The 21301-nt window shown below is 44.7% G+C and overlaps 1 protein-coding gene across 2 annotated transcripts in view; it reads right to left on the reverse strand.

Moving 5' to 3' along the window:
• The window catches only part of LOC122615580 (protein bric-a-brac 1), a 58123-nt gene extending 39570 nt beyond the window's left edge, over window positions 1-18553 (reverse strand). For both annotated transcript variants that reach the window (XM_043790578.1, XM_043790577.1), the window contains exon 1: window positions 16834-18553. In XM_043790578.1, coding sequence (XP_043646513.1) covers window positions 16834-18369 — 1536 coding nt within the window. In that variant the 5' untranslated portion in view covers window positions 18370-18553. The remainder of the gene's footprint in view (window positions 1-16833) is intronic.
• Window positions 18554-21301: the final 2748 nt, after the last annotated feature.

The following is a 21301-nucleotide window of genomic DNA, read 5'->3' on the forward strand; positions in this document are numbered from 1 at the left end:
CGCTTCCCCCATAACCCCGCCCCCTTTTCGACTCTTCGATGTAGTTTTTATGGCCCGGCTCGTCTGCATTTCCCGACATTAATTACGCCAAATGTATCTCTAGCTGTGTAGCTGTATAGCAGTATCTGTGTATCTTTGTATCGCTGTATCTTTGCATCGCGCAACATGCTGCATAATATTAATTTTCGTTGTACATTATTTCTAAGAAAGCAGCGGCAACGGCAACATCATATAATAATAACCATAATGAATCCAGATACAGATACATATACAGCTACAGATACAGATACAGCAACAGAAATGAAGCAAATAAATGAGCAAAGAACAGGCTTTCCTTTCCGTCTATTTCTCAACTTTTTTTTCTTGAGTACGAGTTTGTTTTTCTTTCTCCGCGCTTTGGTGGGGGTCTTTTGTTATTTTCGTATCTTTCAGATACTTGTGCCGCAGCTCCTACAACAAAAACAATTAGCCTACTTTAGTTTGTTGTCTTACAAGTGGAAATAAAATTAAATAAGAAGCGCAGCACTTAGTTAAATGCAACGAGCTATCTCCATCTGTACACTTGCGTGTGGGAGCCAGCTGTTTAGATTCTAGGCGATGGAGTTGGCTTCAATCATTATTTCGATGTATATAAGAATATGAAAAGAATTCCCACATTTAACAAAAGGAACATAGGCTTTCAGTCATGATGCCCGCACATACATATCTTCAGTATTTTAATATAAGAACGGATACAACTTTGACACGCGCTCATCTCTGATCAGTATTTGCTCATTTGTTCCCCGGGTACAGAATATGGAATATGCAATACTAATAACGACAACAACAGTTGGAGGCTCACGAATTTAATTACAGCGTTTTTAGTTTTTTGTTCTGTGCTGTGAGTTCTGAGTTCTGGTTTTGTTACGTTTCTTGCGCCGCCTGTCATCGCGTATCTTTGTATCTGATGGGTGCGCATTTGCTTCTGCCGTTCGTCTGGAGTCGTTTTTAGTTATTATTGTTATTATTTCTCCATTTCTACGAACGTGTTCCGCTCAGATATTGAAATTTATCGCCGCTATTTTGTTTGAAATAATTGTCTAGCGACTCGCTGACTTGCTGACTTGCACAGTTCGATAAATGTACTTCCACGAACATGTATCTGTATCTGTGTCTTTAGCTGTTTCTGTTTCAGTTTCTGTCGCCGTATCTGTATTTGTATCTGTATCTGCTGAGTCGGCACAGCAACAGCGACATACATCCACGTAGCACTCTCGCATGTATTATTTTCTATATCTTTGGCCAGGCATCTTATTATAATTTTAATTACAAGCCGTTATGGGGCCACGTTAATTGCTTCCGTTTACGAAATTGTATCGCTTGTATGTTCGACCCGCGTGGATATGGATTGCGAATATGCCAGCTAATTAGAGGGAATCGGGCATTGGGCATTGGACATTGGGCTACAAGCAACCAGTCCACCTGCAATTAGCCAAAAGCTAAGCTCTCTTCTGCCAGCTGATGAGATGCGCTGTGCTTTCTCGGCCATTTGCTGCAGCTCACATAAAAATCAGCAACAAACTTGCCCTGGCCCCATAAAAGATTGCAAACAAAAACAGAACAGCGGAATGGCATGGAATAAAATTTATATGAATAACAAAAAGCAGCTACAGCAGCGGCAACAACAACAGTTTACTGCCCGGCTCAGTACACTGTACAAAATATTCAAACTTCCTCTTATTGAAAAAAGTACATAATATAAACTAATAAACTAGACCACAAGCAAGCTTTGTAAATAATCGGTACTATATTTCAGATTAGTTTATTTCTATTAATATTTCTTTTACAATTTATATGCCCAACATAGATGAAATTTCTTCAAGTGTGCAGTAAGTGCATCTCGGGTTCATCGGCGGGTCGAGTTTGTTGCAACACCCGAAGAAGTTGCAGCGTGCGTTCGGCATTAAAATTGTGTTTATGCGTGTTCGGTAATTTTATAAAAGTTAAATTAGTTTTAAGACCATAAATTCAGCTCACTCTCTCTCTACCGGTCTCTCTGTCCCTCTGCCATTTTAACTTTTATTACTCTTAATATAAAAAAGCTGGCTGGCTGGCTAGAAGCGGGGCAGTTGTAAAAATGCATGCGCTCATAAAAAGTTGCAGGAGGCATGTTGCCAGTTGCCGGCTGCCTGCAACAGAACAGCAGCGACATCGTAAAATAAGTTCTTGCTCTGCGGTCTCCGTTTGGCCGCAACAATGTTGCCGCATTTATTCGCGTTATTATTACATTTTAATGAATAATTCTAATTAGATGCAACTTGAATAGGGCCGCTGCCGCTGGCTGAGCGTGGAAACCAATAAAATGTGCCGGGGCAAAGTGGAGTGGATTTGGGATGTGTGGCGCCTCTGCTAGTGGCACATAAAAATTGGTGCAAGTTAATTGTGGTAGTTATTTGCTGTTTTGCCATTTGGTCATTTTACAATTTTACCATTTTACCATTTCACCATTTCAGCCACAACTTTTCGCACTGCTCCCTTCGCCCGACGCAACAATGTTGCGGAGTTCTCGCACTTTACGAGGCGTTTTTTATATCACTTACTTAGTTGATTAAGGGCGTTGCCGATGGGCCAGATATGCTTAGATTTGGTCTATGTATCCTGCAGAAGTGGGCTGCGTTTTACGACCCTCAAAACCCGATCGAAACGGAAAGGCAACGCAAATATGAAATGGTTAATCCGCTTATAAGCGCAACAAAATGTTACACACACTTCGATCGAAATCACTTGCGATCGCTTTTAAATGGCTTTAGTTTATCGCTTCAACTAGCAGGTGAAAATCGGGTTTTGAGTTAACGATTTGTACCAGTTGTTGGCCAAGTCCCCTCAAGTATTTACAAGTACTTCTCCGTTTTCCGACCATCGACCATTTCAGTGCTCCCCTTTCAGAATGTCCCAATGTCGCATATTTGTTCTTTTATAACGTGAACGCGTACCGCGAAGGCCCCATAAAGTGTTCGTAATAAAATATATATTGTGCAATATTTGTGCTATAGTTATACAGCCACTCGTATACATTATATATATGTATATGTGCGCAACTATATAGATGTGTATATAGATATAAATTGCCATCCATCCCATTGCTTATCGCCTTTATAGGTAGAATGTAATTTCGTTTTATGCGCAGTTTTGTCAACGGCTTTGTCTCCGCTCCACGTTCCCGTTTGTGGGGGCTAAAAGGGGTGGGGTGCTTGTGGGGAGGAAGAAGCCATAAAACTTTATGCATTTTGTTAGAAATATAAATAATAATTATCTTCCGACTTGTATTGGCTTTCCAACCCCTAGACACAAACAGAAATTCAAATACCCGGTCCCGAGCTCCGCTTTCAACTGTCGCAAGCGGTAGTAGTAATAGCGTTATTAATGTTATTGTTATAATAATAATTCGAAATCCGTAACTTTTGCCATTTTATTAATGGGTCGAACGTGAACGAGAGGTTGTTTTTTCAGCTTATTCAGTTTTTTCCAGTTTTTGTATGCCATTTGGTATCATTACATTAACTGAATTTAAGTAGTTTGTAGGCCTCTGTAGGCTGTCGTAATAGGAAAACAGAAAACACAAAATACAAAACACAAAGATACACACGCAGCCAGTGCGGCGATGCTGATATTTACCCGCGTTTCTATTTAGACAATAATTTTAAGTTTTAAAACGCTAGAGCGGCAAATATTTGATCAACCCCATGGCAAACTAGACACAAGGCAAATAGCTGGCGGCGCTGGAGATACGGATTCGGAGATCACAGATCGGAGATAGGTGTTGGGGGCTTGGGGATCGAGGGAGCTCTGTGCCATTTACAATATTTACCCGAGTGTTTTTAACTTATTATTTATTTGCATCTCGTATTTATTTTAACGCTTTCAATTGCGCCCCGCTTAAGTGTCTTTATTTAGTTAAGTCGCTTTGTCGCGTTGCCAATGGAAACTTTTGATTCCGTCGCAAGTTGGAGTTAATTATCTGTTCAAATTGTACATTACTAGAGATGAGTGCGTGAGTTTGCAGTTGGCTTGACTTTTGTTAACCTTGTAACCTTTCCCTTATGTTAAAATTCTGAACAAACTCACGTTCACCTACAATTCTGAAAGTAATTTGCAGGAAGCCCACTATAAAGATTGCTTTGTTATTCGCCCATTGAATGGCCAATAAATCGAGCTCATAATTTTTCATTGCATCGAATTGGGAAAACATAATAAATAATATATAAGCAGTGCCTCAAGTACAAGTAAGTCGTTAAGAAATTGCAAATAAAATTTAATGCACCCGAAAATGATGCGAAAACTATTTGAGGAATTCGCGCCGAGTGGTGTGTGTGTGTGTGCCCCTGCGTATGCGTAATTTATTTCATAAGCGCATAAATAAAAACTCAGTCGAGAAACTAAATGCAATAAAAATGCGAAACGGCCAAAATACATATTTAAAATAACAAACCAATTGCGCACAAGTAATAATTTATCAAATATATGTATCTCAAAAGAAATCGAAAATGGGGAAGCAGCCCCCAAATTTATGGTGCCACGTATATAATCCGCCTGTACTTTGGCCAAAAAGGTAACGAAGCTGGTCTAGAAAAGTTTTGCGGGTCCAGAACACCGCTGCAGATACAGCTACACTGACAAAAACCGACCTACTGTTCGATAGTCACTGAATCAAGATAGATAGTCATGTATATCATAAAGATAACTAATATTTAGGGTACCAAGCCATTTATTGGTGTTATCAAATTTTATATTTACGTTCATAAAGGCATGTTGTAAAGTTTAGTAAGGTAACATCAATTTTTTCCCGTGTATGGAAACGACTGCAGCCGCAGATACAGATACATTTGAAACTTTTATCCGCAAAACAAATCGCACAAAATCGAAACGTGCGGTCCAACCTCGTCGTTGTCTCCGCTCCATCTTCGCCCCCTTCTAGTCCCCCTTTTGCCCCCCTTTTACCCCCTTTTTGGACCCCGACCCCCCTTCTGTGCACTGCCATGTCCTGCGTTTCTTGGCTGCCAACTGCGGATGGCGTATGGATAATAATTTCTGAATTCCTGCTCATTTTGATTGCCCCTAATAACTGAGTAGAGTTGCCGCCTCTGCTCTCCATTCCGTCGACTGGCTTCGTTTCTTGGGTTTCCTTGGCTTTTCTTGGGGTCCAAGTCCCGGCCAATTTGTTTTGAGTGTGCGTGTCTCTGTCTCTAAGTTGCCCGGCTCTAAGATCCCAACTCGTTCTGGCTGCGCGTTATTATTGTTACAAATATTTTATTCCAATGCCATATATTTTATTCCGCCGCTCCGCGCGTTTCTCGCATCGGTTCTTTTATTTTATTGCATTGTTTATGCAGCCGAAAGTAAATTATGTTTTCTGTTTTCGCAGTCGCTGGGGCATCGAAGTTGAAGCTGAAGTTGGAAATGCAACCGAAGAAACCAGAGGCACTAGGCTTGGAAAGAGTTATGTGCACTGTGCGAAAATGTGCCCAGCATCACGGGGTAAGTGAGTTTACACATTAGTTGCTTTAAAGAGGTACTGCACTTATCATTCCCTTCTGAAATGTAGAATATTACTTTTATTTACATATTTGCCCTGAAAGTGAGACTTCTGAACAGGCGACACTCTATTTGTAGTAACTCTTGTAGAGCAAACTTTGGCCGAGTTTGCTGGTGCAGGGTATTCGCAAGTCGTCCTTGGCCAGCTGCTCACTCCTTATGGCTTCTCAATATTTTTTGTTTGTTCGCTGTCATTTCAAAAGTTATTATGCCAGTTGTTGCGGCTGTTCTCTGTTTTCTGTTTTCAGTTTTCAGTTTGCAGTTTTCTGTTGATTGTGGCCACCGGTACAGTTGGCCGAGTTATTGTTTCACCCCCTTTGGCCCCCGGCTCTTGATGTGTGTGTGTGTGTGCCACATTTTGAACAATTGCTTTGCATATTTTATTGCTAAATAATAAATGCCTATTAACTTAATTGGCAAATTAGGCAACAAACAGCGCAGAGGCGACTGCACTGGCCACTGGAATTGCAGCCGAGCAGCGGGCTCTACATTTTAATTGAGTGAGCCCTGAGCAGGAGAAAACAGTCAGTCAGCGAAATGCCACCGGAAAAAAAAAGTAACGAGGACAGGTGGCAGGATGAAAGGGGCAAGGAGCAAGGGGCCAGTGGGCAGGAACAAAAAATGATTGTCCATTTGTTGCACGCCTTAAACTTTAATGAGGCGCCCATTACGCGCCGTTTGCATACGGCAACTGCGAAAAGTTTAGGAACGAAATCGATCGAATTGCACCCACTCGGAAAACGGGGGGAAGGAGGGGGAAAAAGGGGGAAGAGGGGCTTCCCCTTGGCCATATTTCCATATTTCAATGTTTCAGTGCTTTTCGCCTCTCGGCCCATTCTTTTGGGAATGACGCGGCGGAAAGCGCGTGTCTGTCGGTGCCAAACAAGCAAACACAATTAAATGTTATGCAGATGCAATCTAAAATGTCATTATATCAAATTCATTAATCCCACCCCCACCCCATCCTCTGCGCCGCTTCCTTCTTCGCTGCCAACAACAAATGCCCCACAGCACACGACTCACAGATGCAGATACATAGATATACACAGATACACAGATACAGATACTTAGGCCGGGCCCAAAGGCAGCGCCCCTGCAGCATTGCAACTGCAACTGCAACATCGTCATCTGTCCCTGCACTCGATTTTTTCTTACACAGAGCGAAATGTCATACACTCTTTACTGTCTTTCTTATCTTTTAAAGTATGCTATTAAATTGGAAACTTTCTGAACTTGGTAACCAATTTGAAAAACCGAAGAGTATGTGGTTTATGGGAGCACCGCATTGCATTGTTGCCCTATATGGGTGACATTAATTTTCTGCGTGCACTCCGCTTCTTTTGGTAAGCTGCGCACACGGAGAGCCTCGTGTTCATATGGTTTTTTAATAATTATTATTTTTTGCATAGAGAACTGAAGAGTGGCGAAGGAATGGGGCGAGCTAGCGATTAAAATCACTGCATGCACCGCTCGTGAATATTTTAACGTCAGTCAATCAAATGGCTTAAAAATGCTTTGTCATAGCTCCAAACCCCTTGGATACTTCAGCCAGAGCAGAAGGGGCAGAGGTTCAGATACAGATACAGATACGGATATATGGCTATATGGATGTACAGGGATCTGTGTGTGGGACTGAACTGAGCTGAGCTGAGCACACACACTTCACATTTCGCATGTGCATGTGCATGTGCATGTAAATCGTCTTTGATTCGATTTCGTTTGATTTGATTAATCGTGCGACGTCACTGCCGTCTGATAATAATGAGATAGCAGCGGCGACTTGCACGCAATTAAGCCAAATTGCAGTCACTCGTTGCAAGATGAAGAAATACATACGTACGTGCATATGTATGTAGATATATATTTAAATGCAGTGCGATTGTTAACTTTCCGGGCCAGGGTTCAATGCCCAACTTGAGTTTATATTTATATTAATATAAATGGTTGTGGTAAAACCACACACACTCGCACTAACACTTACACACGCGATGTGTGTGGGGAGCAGATACAAGCGTAATAATACAAAAAATTATTCCATTCATCGTCATAAACTTCAATTTTCGAAAATCATTTCCTTAGCAGCTGCGCATTAAAAAAAACACACAGAAAGCAGCAAAATAAAGAACGGCAACAATAAAAATGAATAAAATGAATTAAGGCTCCGCACAGTGGGCATGATTTGCACTACTCGCCAGCAAATCGAGATATCGCAAATCAAATAGCCTCACCTCCTCAACTTCTCACCTTGCCAAAGTCGTTTGTCTGTGGGCAAGCTGCTGATTGATGTCCGATGTCCGATAGCCAAGCAAAGCGCGAGTTGGGCAAATATGTCGGAGCTGCTAGTCCAGGAATGGGGGCAAACAAATGTTGTCACTAGTGGACACAAACTTTGGAGGTCGGGCAAAGTCGTCAGGTGGGGAAGTTGGGGAAGAAAGCCAACGACTTTCATCACACTTTCATGCAAATGCTTGCCTTCTTTTAAGTCAAACTATCTATAGAAACAATACAATAAACACATGACTCTTTTCCTAATATATTAACTTTCATGACAATAATTGTTAGGTTTAGGTAAGGGGTATAAAATAGTTGGGACACTCGGATATAGCGCATATATGGTTTTTTGATTTTCTATCCACTTCTCGTGCGGTTGAACCCACTGTGACCAGCTTGCTCAGTTTTTGCCCTTTGCACATCGTTAAGGAATATTATAAATTACTACAGCAACAGCAGCAACAACAGCAACCGCAACATCGGCGGCAACAACAACAGCTGCCACACAGTGCCAAGAACAACGGCAACCGAGTCGAGTTCCTTGAAATATTTATTTTATATTACGTTCTTCGCTGTCGTTATATTTTTATTTTTATTTTTGTTTTTATTTTTATTCCCCTTTTCTCTCACTCACTTTACTTAACTTTCGTGAAGGTGTCCGAAGGGGGGGCGGGGTCTAAATTAAAGAATATTTCTCTGCCGTCGTCGTCTTGAGTTCGCTGCTGCTTACCATTTTTTATTTTATTCACATCTTTTTTGTTATTTTATTTATTATATGTATTTGCCGTGGCCGTGGCATCCCCGTCTTCGTTTAAAGTGCGGTTCCTTGTCCCTCTCCATATATATTCATTATTATGGCCGTGCCGGCGACGCTGCTACACATAACTTCAACTTTGTATCCGTATCTGGGTATCTTCGTATCTTTGTATCTTCGCCGTGGCGAGTGTGAGTGTGTGTGCGCCATGTATTTAAGGAAAAAGAATGATGCGAAGACGATAAAATATAATTTCGGCTTTATATTTTATTTTAATGATGAAAAATGTTGAAACTTTATTACGAACTCATAAAAAATTTAAACGTAGGTACACACGCACACACAAAAGCGACGCGAGGGGTTATAACTTCTTCTCAGTTTCTTCTCCTTCCCCTTCCCCTGCCCCTTCCCTGCCCTCATAAATAACAAACCCAAATGCTCTGCGAACACTGTTAAATGTTATAAAAGCAAATTCCGAAGCGCATTTACTTTTATTGCACAATGCAGCCGGGGATTTCGGGTTTCGGTTTTCAGTTTTGTGGCAGGGGCATAAAGTATCTCGACGATACAGCAGTAATTAAAGAAAGCGCACTAGGTGTGAAAATACATGTCATAAGATACAAATGTATCTAATTGAATGAAAGCGACGCAGCGAGCGATTTGCTCGAAACACGCAGCCGCAACTCACTTCCCCCAACAACCCATCCCCCCTGTGTCCGCACCCCACCCCCCGCTGTTAGTAGAGCGTGCGAATGAATATGATTCGCATCTCGGTGTCCGCATTGTGTGAATGTGAATGTGAATATGAGTGTAGTGTGAGTGCGAGCGAATCGTGTGGCCAGCGCATCAAAGTCAAAGTCGACGGCGGTGCAAGTTTTGATTTCCGCGATTTCGGTGGATTTCTATGCCTAACAGGGTCCATCTGCTAGTTTGCACTCTCTAAGTGACACTTTGAATACCCAAAGGAATACATATAAATAGATAATATTAGAAAGTAAGAAAAAATTCCAGGTAAATTTTAAATTGTGGAGGAGAATGACCCAAAATGTTATCTTTACTTTTGGGTCTCTCGAAATACTTATCAACAGCAGTTTTCGAAATTAATGCAATAATTTTTATGAGCTCCTCATATTTAATATAACCATAAATTGCTTATCTCGGTCGGCAGTAATCCATAATATACTGCGTCTTGTTCGCTTTTAACATTTAGCGCAGTCTAATTGACTTTTCTTCTACTCATTTTTCTTTTCTTTTTTATTGGGTCCCACAAAGATCTTATCAAGAAAATGATTTCTATACGTTTTGCTATTTTGTAGTATTACTCATGAGTTTGGTGCTATCAATAAACCGTGTTCTATGGCTATTGGCCAGTTCTAGCATATACTTAATAATAATTGACATTTCTACAAGTCACTTTGATAAAAACTGCTTATCAATTGTATGGCATTTAAGGAATACTCATTTCTTAATGATGATTGATTTAGGATTGAATATATCCTGGCAAAATTTGTATATATTCCAGGTAAGTTACTAAGTTCAATTAGAACTTTTGCATCAGGGAGTGTATTCTAGTGTCGAGTTCTGTCTTTTTTGGCCTTTCTCAGCCGCTTTGCCGCTGGGTGCGAGCTTTCGAGTTGCGGCAGGTTATGGCCCGCCACAAGCACACTTTGGCACACACAGCAACACACACAACAACACACAACATACAACGGCGAACTCACGGCGCGTCACTCATTCAGCCGCAGATACAAAACAGCAGACACAATGGCCAAAAGCGTCGACAACAGCTGTTTGAGTTTGGGCTCGAGCATGATGACGCCGAGAATGCCGATGACGAGGGCGACCGCAAGTATCTGCGTATCTGGGTATCTGAGTATCTGGGGGGTTGAGTGCCCCTGTACCGGAGTATCTGAGTATCCGAGTATCTTTCAGCCGCTTTAAGTGGGCTAATCGACAAAGCCAACACCTGAACACCTCCCCCTCACTTCGCTTCTCCCCTTTGTCCCCGTCTCCAAGCAATCAAGCTCTTCAGCCAACTTCTTGGGTTACCCAATTCCTAGCGCTATCTTATCGATGTACTGCTGCAATGACGGGTCAAAAATTTGAAATTCAATCGATTTCTGATGACAATCACGTGCGTGCTCTATAAATAAATAAAAAAATAAAAAGAGAGAAAAAAGCCAGCCAGCCGCGCAATTATTGTAAATAAATAAATGCAATTATAAAAATTGCCGCTGCAGTCGTCGACTCGGTCGTCTTTTAATAAATTACAAAACAAAAGCAAACAACAAAAAATATGTATCTGTATCTCTGTCCGCTCGACTGCATTTTTAATTAATTTATTTTCGTTCGATATAAATTGCAAGGGGGGCGGGTGGGGGCAGACGGGTGGAGAGGGGAAGCGGGGGAAGAGAGGCGGTATTGCACAAAGACAAAAGCCAAGACAAACTTGTATCTTGCAGATACACATGATATTTCGCCTCCTCCTTCAACGGCAACTGCTGATGAAGCCGATCTGCCATTTATTTATTTATTTAATACTTTTTTGTGTTGGCTGGCTGTGCGTTTGATTAATCGGCCGCTCATTGTAAATATTTGTCTTTAGTTTGTTGCCAGGGAACTCGAGTTTATCCCCCTGCCTCCTGCCCTTCTCCTCTCCAGTCGGATATGCCTTTTAAGAACTCCTCGAGATGCGCCCTTTGTGTTTTGTGCTGAAAGAGCTGGGTGCGGCCCGCTTCTTCTTTTTGCACATATACGAATACGAGTATTTAAAATGCAAAAAGGAAAAATGGCAGCGGGATTACGACATTCACACCCGGGCGGGATCTAATCCGGGCTCATCAATAATTGATTGAGAGCCTGCATTTCCATTATGGCTCATAGGAAGTAGAGACGTGCATGCCCCCCATCAATTAGAGGCGATCTCCTGCTCTCGCTAATTCGATGGTCTGCTCCATCACTCATGCACTTACAACTCCTTGCTCCCCAACCATTTTCCCCCTCCCCTTCGGCTTGCAGGTCCTTTTCGCTGATTCACAGTGTAAGTACACTGGCTGAAGCCATGGAATATGCTTTATCTAAATGCTTATTAGATCTATGAAGATTTGGTTAATGCAATCCACATTGCAACTCTCTCAATGTTATATTTATTATATGTGCTTAATAGCTCATCTGCTTGAAACTACCTAAATTTCTCGCTGTGTAACAGCTTCATTCCACTCGCTAATCCTGACCGCACCTTCGTCGCTGCCACACTCCATCAGGAATGTATCTCTGCGGAGGAGAGGCAACTTTGTTATATTTTATACGGTAATTTATAATAAGTTTTTTCACGCACCTTTCCCGCTGCTATCCCTTCCTCTCCACCTCCACCTCCCCTACTACCTCCATTTCCCCTCCCCCAGGCCCACGCACATCAAAGACCGAGAAACCCTGGAAAAGCGAGGGCGGGGGGGAGAGCGGGAGTAAGAAGTAAGACACTCAGCAGGCCACAACTTCAAGTTCCCCAGATGTATTTGAGTTTCAGCGCAGTCTGGGCTGACTTACAACTAATGCAATATAATAAATTTATACAGGGTTACAAATAAATGTGGGCAGACCTCTGCGAGGCTCACTCTATAATGTGTGCGCGACTGTGTGTGTGGAGTGTGTGTGTGTTGTGTGTGAGTTGGAAAATAAATAAATAAATATTTTTAGAAGGATACACGAGATTGAAAAGGCGGCCCGCGCTCCTATTTCTCGTTTCCTGCCGTCGCGTCGGTGTGAGTTGTTTTGCTTTACGACGATGCCTCAGAGGGGGGCATTTGGGGTTATTTATCAGCATAAATTATTTATGCCGCATTACGGGCATAAAAATAAATAAAATAAATGAAGCCGGTCAACTAAATCCGATTAGAAAAGGCCCAAGAGGAGGCCCAAGAGCAGGCCGGCTACAAGATACTCAGTTACACAGATACTCAGATACTCAGATACTTAGATGCTCGGCTACACAGCTCACAGTCCATAGATACAAATTTATTTTTATAGATTAATCAACGAATTACTTGTGCAGCTGTTGCCGCAATCCCATTTCCCATTTTCATTTCCACATCGCATACGATTTATTTGGCTTAGCCATAAAAATGAAAATTTTCCGCCAAGTATTTGAAAATATAAACATTCAAATCGCTCTGTTATGGCCTTTTCGTATTTAATTAAATGTTTATGCCAAGCATTTAAACTAAATCGACCAGGGCCGAATATGAATTCGTATCCAAATCCGACTACGAATACGAATACGAATCCGCATCCGAATCTGAATCTGACTTTGTATCTGTATGTCTGCTTTGCATCGTTGTGTGTAAGATGCTGTAAAAACTACTTGGGGAGTACTTGAATGGCCGCAGTTGTGTATTCTCCATGTGGGGATCGTTTTTAGGATCGGTGCGCATATATAAAATATGACTGAATAATATAAAACAGAAGGCGATACATCAAAGCGGATTATACAATTTATTTTTGCTTTTATTTCTCGGCTGGGGGCTGGGGATTCGTTGTTTCTTTTGTATTCTTTGGCTTTCGGGTTGTTTGGCCGCGCCGCTCGTGTATATATTTCTCATTTTTATTTTATTTATTTACTTTCCCGAAGATGTTGTATACAAAAGAAAATATAAAATGCTCGGCCAGCGATAGATGCAACAGATGCAGCTGGAGATGGAGGTGGAGATGGCGATGGAAACAATGCGATCCTCACACGCTGGGCCTCGTAATAAATTGTATTATTTATATTATTTTATATAATGCAACCCCCGAAACTAGCAGCGGGGATCAGAATGCGTTCCTCGCATACAAGCTACAAAAGTATCTCGCAGATACTGCGCTGCACAGCGGAAGCTGTGAGGTCTGCGCTCCGCTCGAAAGAGTGACGAGTGTAATGACTTTTGTCGATTGGGTTAAGTGGCTTGTTGGCTTCCTTCTCGAGATGCGAGAGATTCCTTTTTCGAGCTGTGCATCTTTTGCCATTTCCATGCACGCCACTCGCTCCTCTTGCTCTTTGCTGATTCCTCACCTTTTCCCTTGCCGGGTTTTGTTTTCAAGTAGCTCGAATGTGGCACGTTTAGCATTCCCCCTCCCCTCGGTAATTTGTCTGCATCGTTTTTTCTGGCAGCCGGACTGCAGTTTTTGCCTGCTGCACAAGGTAGCGACACACGCTAATCATGAGTGTGAGATTCTCGCAGACCCTGTCCCTCTTTTCTCCTTTTCTCTGCGGATTGCCTGCCTTTTCTCCCTGCGGTTTGCCCAGTTTGGCCCTCATCTGCGGACTAATTGAGTGGGAAAGTGGCGAGGAAATCGAAAGGAAGGCTGCGGGATGTAACATTGATTACAATCAGCACAGGAATATGTCTCAATTGTTCTCCCATGCCTGCTTTTCACATTTCATAAGATGTTGATTGAATTCTCAGAGTAACATTTTTATGTAGCACAATCTCCATGGTAGATTTTCATTAAATCTCACTCACTAGCATAAAAAGTATTTGCCCCTTTAGATGATTTTCATTCGTACATATATGTACTTAAAGTGCCCAATAAAAACTTCCTCTGCGCCCACGATCTGCAAAAAGTTCAGTGAACTGATCGAGAAGCCGGAGAGGAAACCAATAATAATATACAACCTCTAATGATGCTCACTCGCATACACAATCTAAATGCGCTGGCAATAAAATATGAAAAGCGAAGAACAAAAAATGCGTAAAGGAGGAAAAAAATGATTTTCAACAAAGGCGAAGGCAGACAAATAAAAGTGCAATTAATCACCAGAAACCAAGGGGCCCAGCCATCCCGCCATCCAGACAACCAGAGATCCAGAACTGAGACCCCTGGACCACGACGACTGACACTTATCGGCTTTATCTGCTTAAGGAAGGGAAAGGAGAGAGGCGGAGGAGAGGGAGCAATAAGTCGAGGTGCATTCACACAAACATATAAATATAAATGGAAGGAATTATAAATATTAAAGAAGCTGGTGAATCGCGCGGCCCGAGGATGCAGCCCGTCAATATTTGACTTTTACACGTGGAAAAGTGCGTGCATACCCAAATGATGATGATGAACCTGGATCTTTCTTTTTACCATGGGCGGTGAATGATGGAGTTATATTCCCAAGACTTAAGGTGCAGTGGCTCAGCTGAATTTATTACCCATTTTATATACCAAAATAAAATTATTTTTTTGTGTGCATTTGTGGCGTTGCCGCGAAGCAACGAAAAATGCATCAATTTTTAATAATAAATGAAATGTGTGAATAAACGTTGGGAAATATATGACGGCGATGGGCAAATGGGGAGAACAATCGGAAAGGCAAACAGCGGGAAAGCATAAACACGGCCGGCAACACTAATACGCAGGCAAACAAACAAAGATGCAGATACAGATGCCGCAGCGGATTCAGATGCCGATGCAGATGCAGATGCATTTTCCAAAGAATTTCTAAGCACATAAAAAGCAAAGCAAACGGTCAGTTGGGAAAATATTTAAAAAAGCATAAAACAAAATATTTATTGAAAAGAGACGCTAACGAGCCAACGCCGCGGCGATCAGAGGCAAACAGACAGACACGCAGACAGACAGACGGCTTCAAAAATTGAGCACATGAGCAGGCTAATGCACAGATGCAGATGTGTGTATATACATACGTACATAGCTGGCTATTTGATTAATGCACTCGAAAGCGACAATAAACACGGAACACGGAACACGGCCCATGGAACATGGACATTGGCCAAGAAGCGGCCAGAATAAGGAGTCGCACTTGGGAACTCTTCTGCGCCCAGACAAACAAATATCAATATCGCATTCCGATTGATCCCGGAATGAGTTGCCCGGCACTCATCGGCTGCCTGTGACTCTGAATGGAGCTCGTGGATCCATTGGATCCATGGAGAGATCGGGGCTCTTGAGTGAACGTCGTCGACGTCTATTGGATAAATAAATACAAAGTTTTATTAAAGTGCGAATTCTGCGGTGAGCTCGGTGCTAATGCAGTCGCAGTCAGTCCAACTCGAACTCGAACCGGTCGCTGAGCTAAGCTGGCAAAAATATGGGCTTACTTAGTAGTCTTACTTCGTAGATGCTAAAACCATATTTTTCAAAAATTTATTGAAATTTATAATAATGGAGAAAATACATCTTCATATACTGCAAGCGCATCTTGAGTTAATTATTAAATATTTTCTTACATGTTTAATATTTATATATCAAAATAAATAGGAAACAGTTTGTAATGTCTATAAACATATTCTGAATGTATGTAAATACATCCTATTAGTTCCATAAACATTTTCATGAACAGAAAAATGCATAAATAATTTTGATTTTAACCTATAGATTTGAACCCCTATTTTTCCGGTGCAGAGCTATTTCGCTGTTGCCCTAATTGAAGCACACTCAGGGAACCACAACAAGTCACAAAATGCTCCATAGATCGAAATCAACCGCAGGCCACAGGAATTTCAATCACCTCTTGGTCACCGAGGCGTTCCGGTGGCTGCTCCCCGAGAACCAAAGAATCGGGGGATCTGACCTGAGAATGGGAATGGGAAGGGGAAGGGGTGGAATATGTGGAGCAAATCTCCGCGGGAAGAAAGAGCGGCCGAGGAGAGCAAACAATGGTCGTGGAGCGTGGAACGTGGAGCACGTGAATGCTGTCAATCATTCCGGGCAATGGGCACTCTGGCAGTGCGGTGGGGTGGGGTGGGGAGTTCCAAAGAGCTGAGGGAACCGGAGCTCCGCATTCCGCGCTGTGACGTCACGACACGAGGCGAAATGCCGCCGGCAGAATTCGCAGCCGAAGATTGAAGATCGCCGAAAGGCGCGCGAATCGTGAATCAAAACAAACCGAGGCAAAAGATCGGATAATGAATGGGAGAGAGATATAGACGCAAGCAGCGCTGCAACGGCGCAGTGGCAGCGCGGCAGCAGCAGAAGAGAGCTCCACCGCTCTCTTTCCCTCTATCGCTCTTTGTAGAATTGAAATTGCAGAATTCAAGAGTCTTCTGCAAGAGACAAGTCTCTTAACAGGCATATGTATCAACTGGGAAAATGATGCACAACATTTTGTAGGACTCATTTTAATAATCGAAAATTTAAGTATTAAAAGTATCTTAAGTTTTAAATGTATCGTAAGGGAATGCAGTATTTCGCGGCGATGAATTGGGGAGATAGAAATACTCTAGTGGCTTAGGAGTCTTAGATTCACTCACCCTTTCTTCCTCTCGGATCATTTCCGCGATCCCTGGCTTGATCTCCATGTCATCGGCTAGCGAGGATCCCCCACCGGAACCCACTCCGCCTGCACCGCCTCCTCCCACGCCCCCGCCGCCCACTCCACCTCCGCCATGGTGGTGTGGCGGTGGAGGCGGTAGGCGTGGCTCAGCGGGCGGACCGGGACCGAGGCCACTCAGTTCCATGGCAGCGGCCATGGCGGCAGCGGGTCCGAGGGGAAAGCGGGAGTCCCCAGCGGGCGAGGGCGGATGGTGGGCGGATCCGGCGGTCTGGGAGGGTTGTGGGGCGGGTGAGGCGTGGTGGTGCGGATGCAGGGGCAGCGGCAAGGGAAGCTGACTCTGCTGCTGGGTTTGCTGCTGCTGGGGGCTCTGCGAGTGGGGTCTCGAGGATCGGGAGAGGGGTCCTGGCGTGGCTGCCGGCGAGGGCATGTCCAGGGCGTGGATGGCGGTCTCCAGGCGCCTCGAGGCTCCCACGGCGGAGCCAGTGCTCAGTGGTGGCTTGGGTGGTGGTGTCATCAGCGAACAGTCCCTCTGTCTCTCTCGTTCCTTTTGCTCCAGCTCCATCCTTTCGGCGGCTATCAGGCTGCTCAGTGGACTGGGTGGTGCGGGTGGATTGAATATGGTGTCCGCCGAGGGCCAGCGGCGCTTTCTCACATTCCTGCCCTGCTGGCGCTCCAGTGGGGAGAGCCTCAGCTCAGCGGGATCCCAGTCCGAGGTGCGCAGCTTCTTCTCGGGCTGCATGAAGGCCAGTAGCTCCTCGGCCTCCCGTTCCCGCTCTTGCTCAGTTCTGGAAGTGGACGTGCTCTCCTTGGGGGAGGAGGCCATTCGCTCCGAGGAAGCGGCAGCCGCGGCTGCCGTGGCCGCCTCCATGTGGGTCACATCCGCCAGACCGCGCACTTTAAGCATCTCGGCTATCCGGAGCAGAGGACCTATCTGGTCCTGACTCACGTTGATCTCGCCGCGGTACATGAACTCCACAATGGCCTTGAGATCTGACCAGCTCACGTCCCTCATGATCACAATGGGATGCTGGCAGGGCGTCTCGGCCAGCAGCGTTTGGAAGTAGGGCGAGCAGGCGGACAGGACCATCTTGTGGGCCTTCATGGAGCGACCATCGCAGGCCAAGGTCACGTCCACGAAGCACTCGTTCTGCAGCAGCTGGTCGAAGATGGTGGTCAGGTTCGTCTGATAGTTGTTCCAGCGCAGGCAGAATTGCTGGGAGGTGGAACTGGGCGAGGCCACCGACGAGCTCCTGCCCTGTGGCGAACTCACTGGCGACGATCCTGCCCCTCCGGCTCCGGCATGACCTTGACTCTCCTTGTCCTCGTCCTTGGCCCCGCCAGTGGGTGAGGTGCGATCCTCGCTCTTCGTACGCTTCTCCTCCTGCTGAGTGGGCGAGCTCCTGTTGCTCTTGGGCGAACCACCGCCCGATCCCGGCCCCTTGCGCTGCCTCTGAGCCACTGGTCCCTGTTCGGGCGCCAAGCCGACACTCGTTTCCGCCTGCGTCGACTCCATTTTGTCTACAGCTGATCGTGGATCGTGGATCGTTGATCACCGGCGATCGTAAGCGTTACGCGATCGTTAATCGTTACGCGACTCGCTCTTCACATAGCGTTTAAGAAGGCATTCGACAATTCGAAAAATCCGCGACAATTACGACGCTCAACTGAGAGTGGGCATGTACATGTGAGTATCTGTGTGCGTCCCTCTCTATGTGTGCGTGTGTTTTTGGCGTGTGTATGGGTGTTTAACGTATTCGTTACGTTACGCGCACTACGTGGCCATTTGGCAATTAGCCCGCCTCGTTCTTTCAGTTCGATTCGGTTCTCGTCGTCGTGTCCAGTGTTCAGCGTTCAGTGTTCAGTGTGTGCCTTCAGTTCCGTCTGTGTTGCTGTTTCTGTTTCGGTTTCAGTGTTCTATGGCTGTATTGGCCAACAAACAGGGCCAAAAGTCTTCTCAGCACGAGCGTCTGAATTAGACTGAAATCGTTTTGCACATTTTGATACGGAAAAACTCAAAACAAACTTAACACACGACGACGACGATGGCCCACGACGAAGTGGATGTGGATGTGTGGCTGTGCTGTGCCGTGCTGTGGCTGTGTGCCTGTGTGCCTGTGTGCCTGTGCCTGTGGAAAGCTGAGGGCCGTTGAGGGGCAACGTTGATGTTGCAGCAACAGCAACGGCAACAGCAACAGCAACATCAGCAGCAACTGCTACTGCTACTGCTTTGTAGTTGTTGCTCTCAGGCTGCGACTGAGTTCGCGACGAAGTTGCGAATAGTTCGCGAACTGCTCTGCCGGCGCTGCGAAAGGAAAATGCGACGGAGGCAGCGCGGCTTGGCTGAGAACCGACGGCAGAGACAACGACCACGGCAACGACAACGACAACGACCGAAGCAGAGGCAGAGGCGAGCCCGTTGAAAATGGCTGAAAACGGCGAGCTGTAGGCGCCAAAAAACGCCGGCTAACGGCACCACATTCCTTTGCTCCTGCGCTGCGTTTTGGCTCTCCTCGAGCTCAAAATCGGAATCGGCTTTGCTCGTCCTTCGTCCTTCATCCATCGTCCATCGTCGGCCTGCTCGACGCACTCGAACTCGAACTCGTCCTCGTTCTCGTTCTCGGCCTCTCGCCGTTGTTGCAACCCCCAAATATTTTTGGCGCTTTGCCGCTGCACTACTACCGTTGCGTAGAAAGGATGCGTCGCTGCAAGTGGCAAGTGGCAAGTGTGCGTGCGTGAGGAAACGGAAGTTGCCCCGAAAATGCAGCGGAGAGCGACGGCGATTGCGATTGCGATTGCGATTGCCATTGCGAGTGCGAGTGCGGATTCGAGCTTAGGCCTAATATTTTTCGGAGGTGCTGGGCAGGAGAGGGTGTGGACGAGCCCCACCGACCAGTACCCCTGGCTCCAAATAGAGGAACACATCTAGGGGGTCTTCAGAAACTGGGAATGCGGCGAAAATACGGCTGAGTTTGCCGACTATTTGGGTGCCAGGTGCTTTTCTAAGCTTCCATTTAAGTTAATAATTCAAATATTATAGAAATTATTAATAAAATATTGCAGTTATGTTTTAAATTGTTATAAATTATTATTAAATCATGTCTTTACTCGATGCGAAGTGAAGAGCAGTGATCATTCAAAGCATAGCCCTCTCTCTTTCTATGCTCCCCAAGCCATGACTCCTTCTCCCTCACGCACTGAGGAACGAAACTCGGCTGAAAGATGCTTCATTAATTAGTTCCGTTCAAAGGGGTACCACCCCCCTCCAGGCCCCACGTCTTCCCCACGTATCTCCCACGGAAAACTCTCTTCGCAGTCGACGCCGCTGCCGACGTCGCTGCCGGTGGTGTATTGTAAACAAATGCTTAGGCGAAATCAAGATGTGCGGCGAATTGGCGCTCTCGTTCGCGAGAGAGATGGCTGGCGCTTTTCGCCTAAGAGACGTTTCTCTTTCTTTCAGCTGCACCTGCAGTTTTCCACTACTTTTTCTCGCTCTCTTCGCGAGGAGGGGGTGGGGGCTATTGGCGCTGTTGGAGGTGGAGAGGGCCGAAGGGGCGGAGGGCGGGGCACTATCGTTTGAGACTGGTCAGCCTCGGTTTTGCGTCTCTGTGTGGGTAATGCCGTGTGTGTGTTTATGATTATTTTTGTTATTGCCTTGCGCATTTATAATATGCGAAACGTAAAATAAAAAACACAAATCTAGCAAAAATAATAAATTGCCGCAAGTGCGAGCGGGACGAAGCTACACATCAAGGTGAGCGAGCGAGAGGGGGCGAGCGGGGGCTGCCACAGCCAGTCATAAATTATGCATAATTTTTTCGTGACTGGCAAATGGCGGCTGCTTTTCAGTTTGGTTACATTATAATAAACATCGGCCATGAATCGAATCGCGAATTGCGAGTCGCGAAAAAGGGGCACAGATACGCGATCGAAAGCTATTCATATTCATCTTTCGATCGGGTTATTCGGTATTCACCTGGCAACTGTGAATGAGTCTTTTAATGGCTTCATTCACATTCACTCGTATCCGGTGATTTAATGACGCTAAGTGATACTTTTGCCTACTAACGACCAGACCTCGTCTTTGTATCTCCACTATTTAATGAGTGTGTGCTCTTAATTCATAATTTCTTTATGTTTTGTTAACCCATAGGGTTTCAATGTCATTTTACTGGATGTAGCCTAAAATACTATATAAAACTTTATTGATATTCTTCTATATTACTTGTATGGTCATGATTTATCACTAAGGACCTTTTATAGTACGTTTGCTGATAGTCCTGCCTATTTCCCTCACAAGCATATGCAATTAGATAACACTGTGTTTATAGCAACCAATGAATTGCAGCCAACGAAATTTGGATCAAACGCAGAAGCACGAAAATGCATCACGCATTCTCTAAGTTGTTTGCTCTTGTGTTGCCCGCCATAATGGGGAAATGCTGAGG

Source organism: Drosophila teissieri, chromosome 3L, assembly GCF_016746235.2.
Source record: "Drosophila teissieri strain GT53w chromosome 3L, Prin_Dtei_1.1, whole genome shotgun sequence".
Taxonomy (NCBI): domain Eukaryota; kingdom Metazoa; phylum Arthropoda; class Insecta; order Diptera; family Drosophilidae; genus Drosophila; species Drosophila teissieri.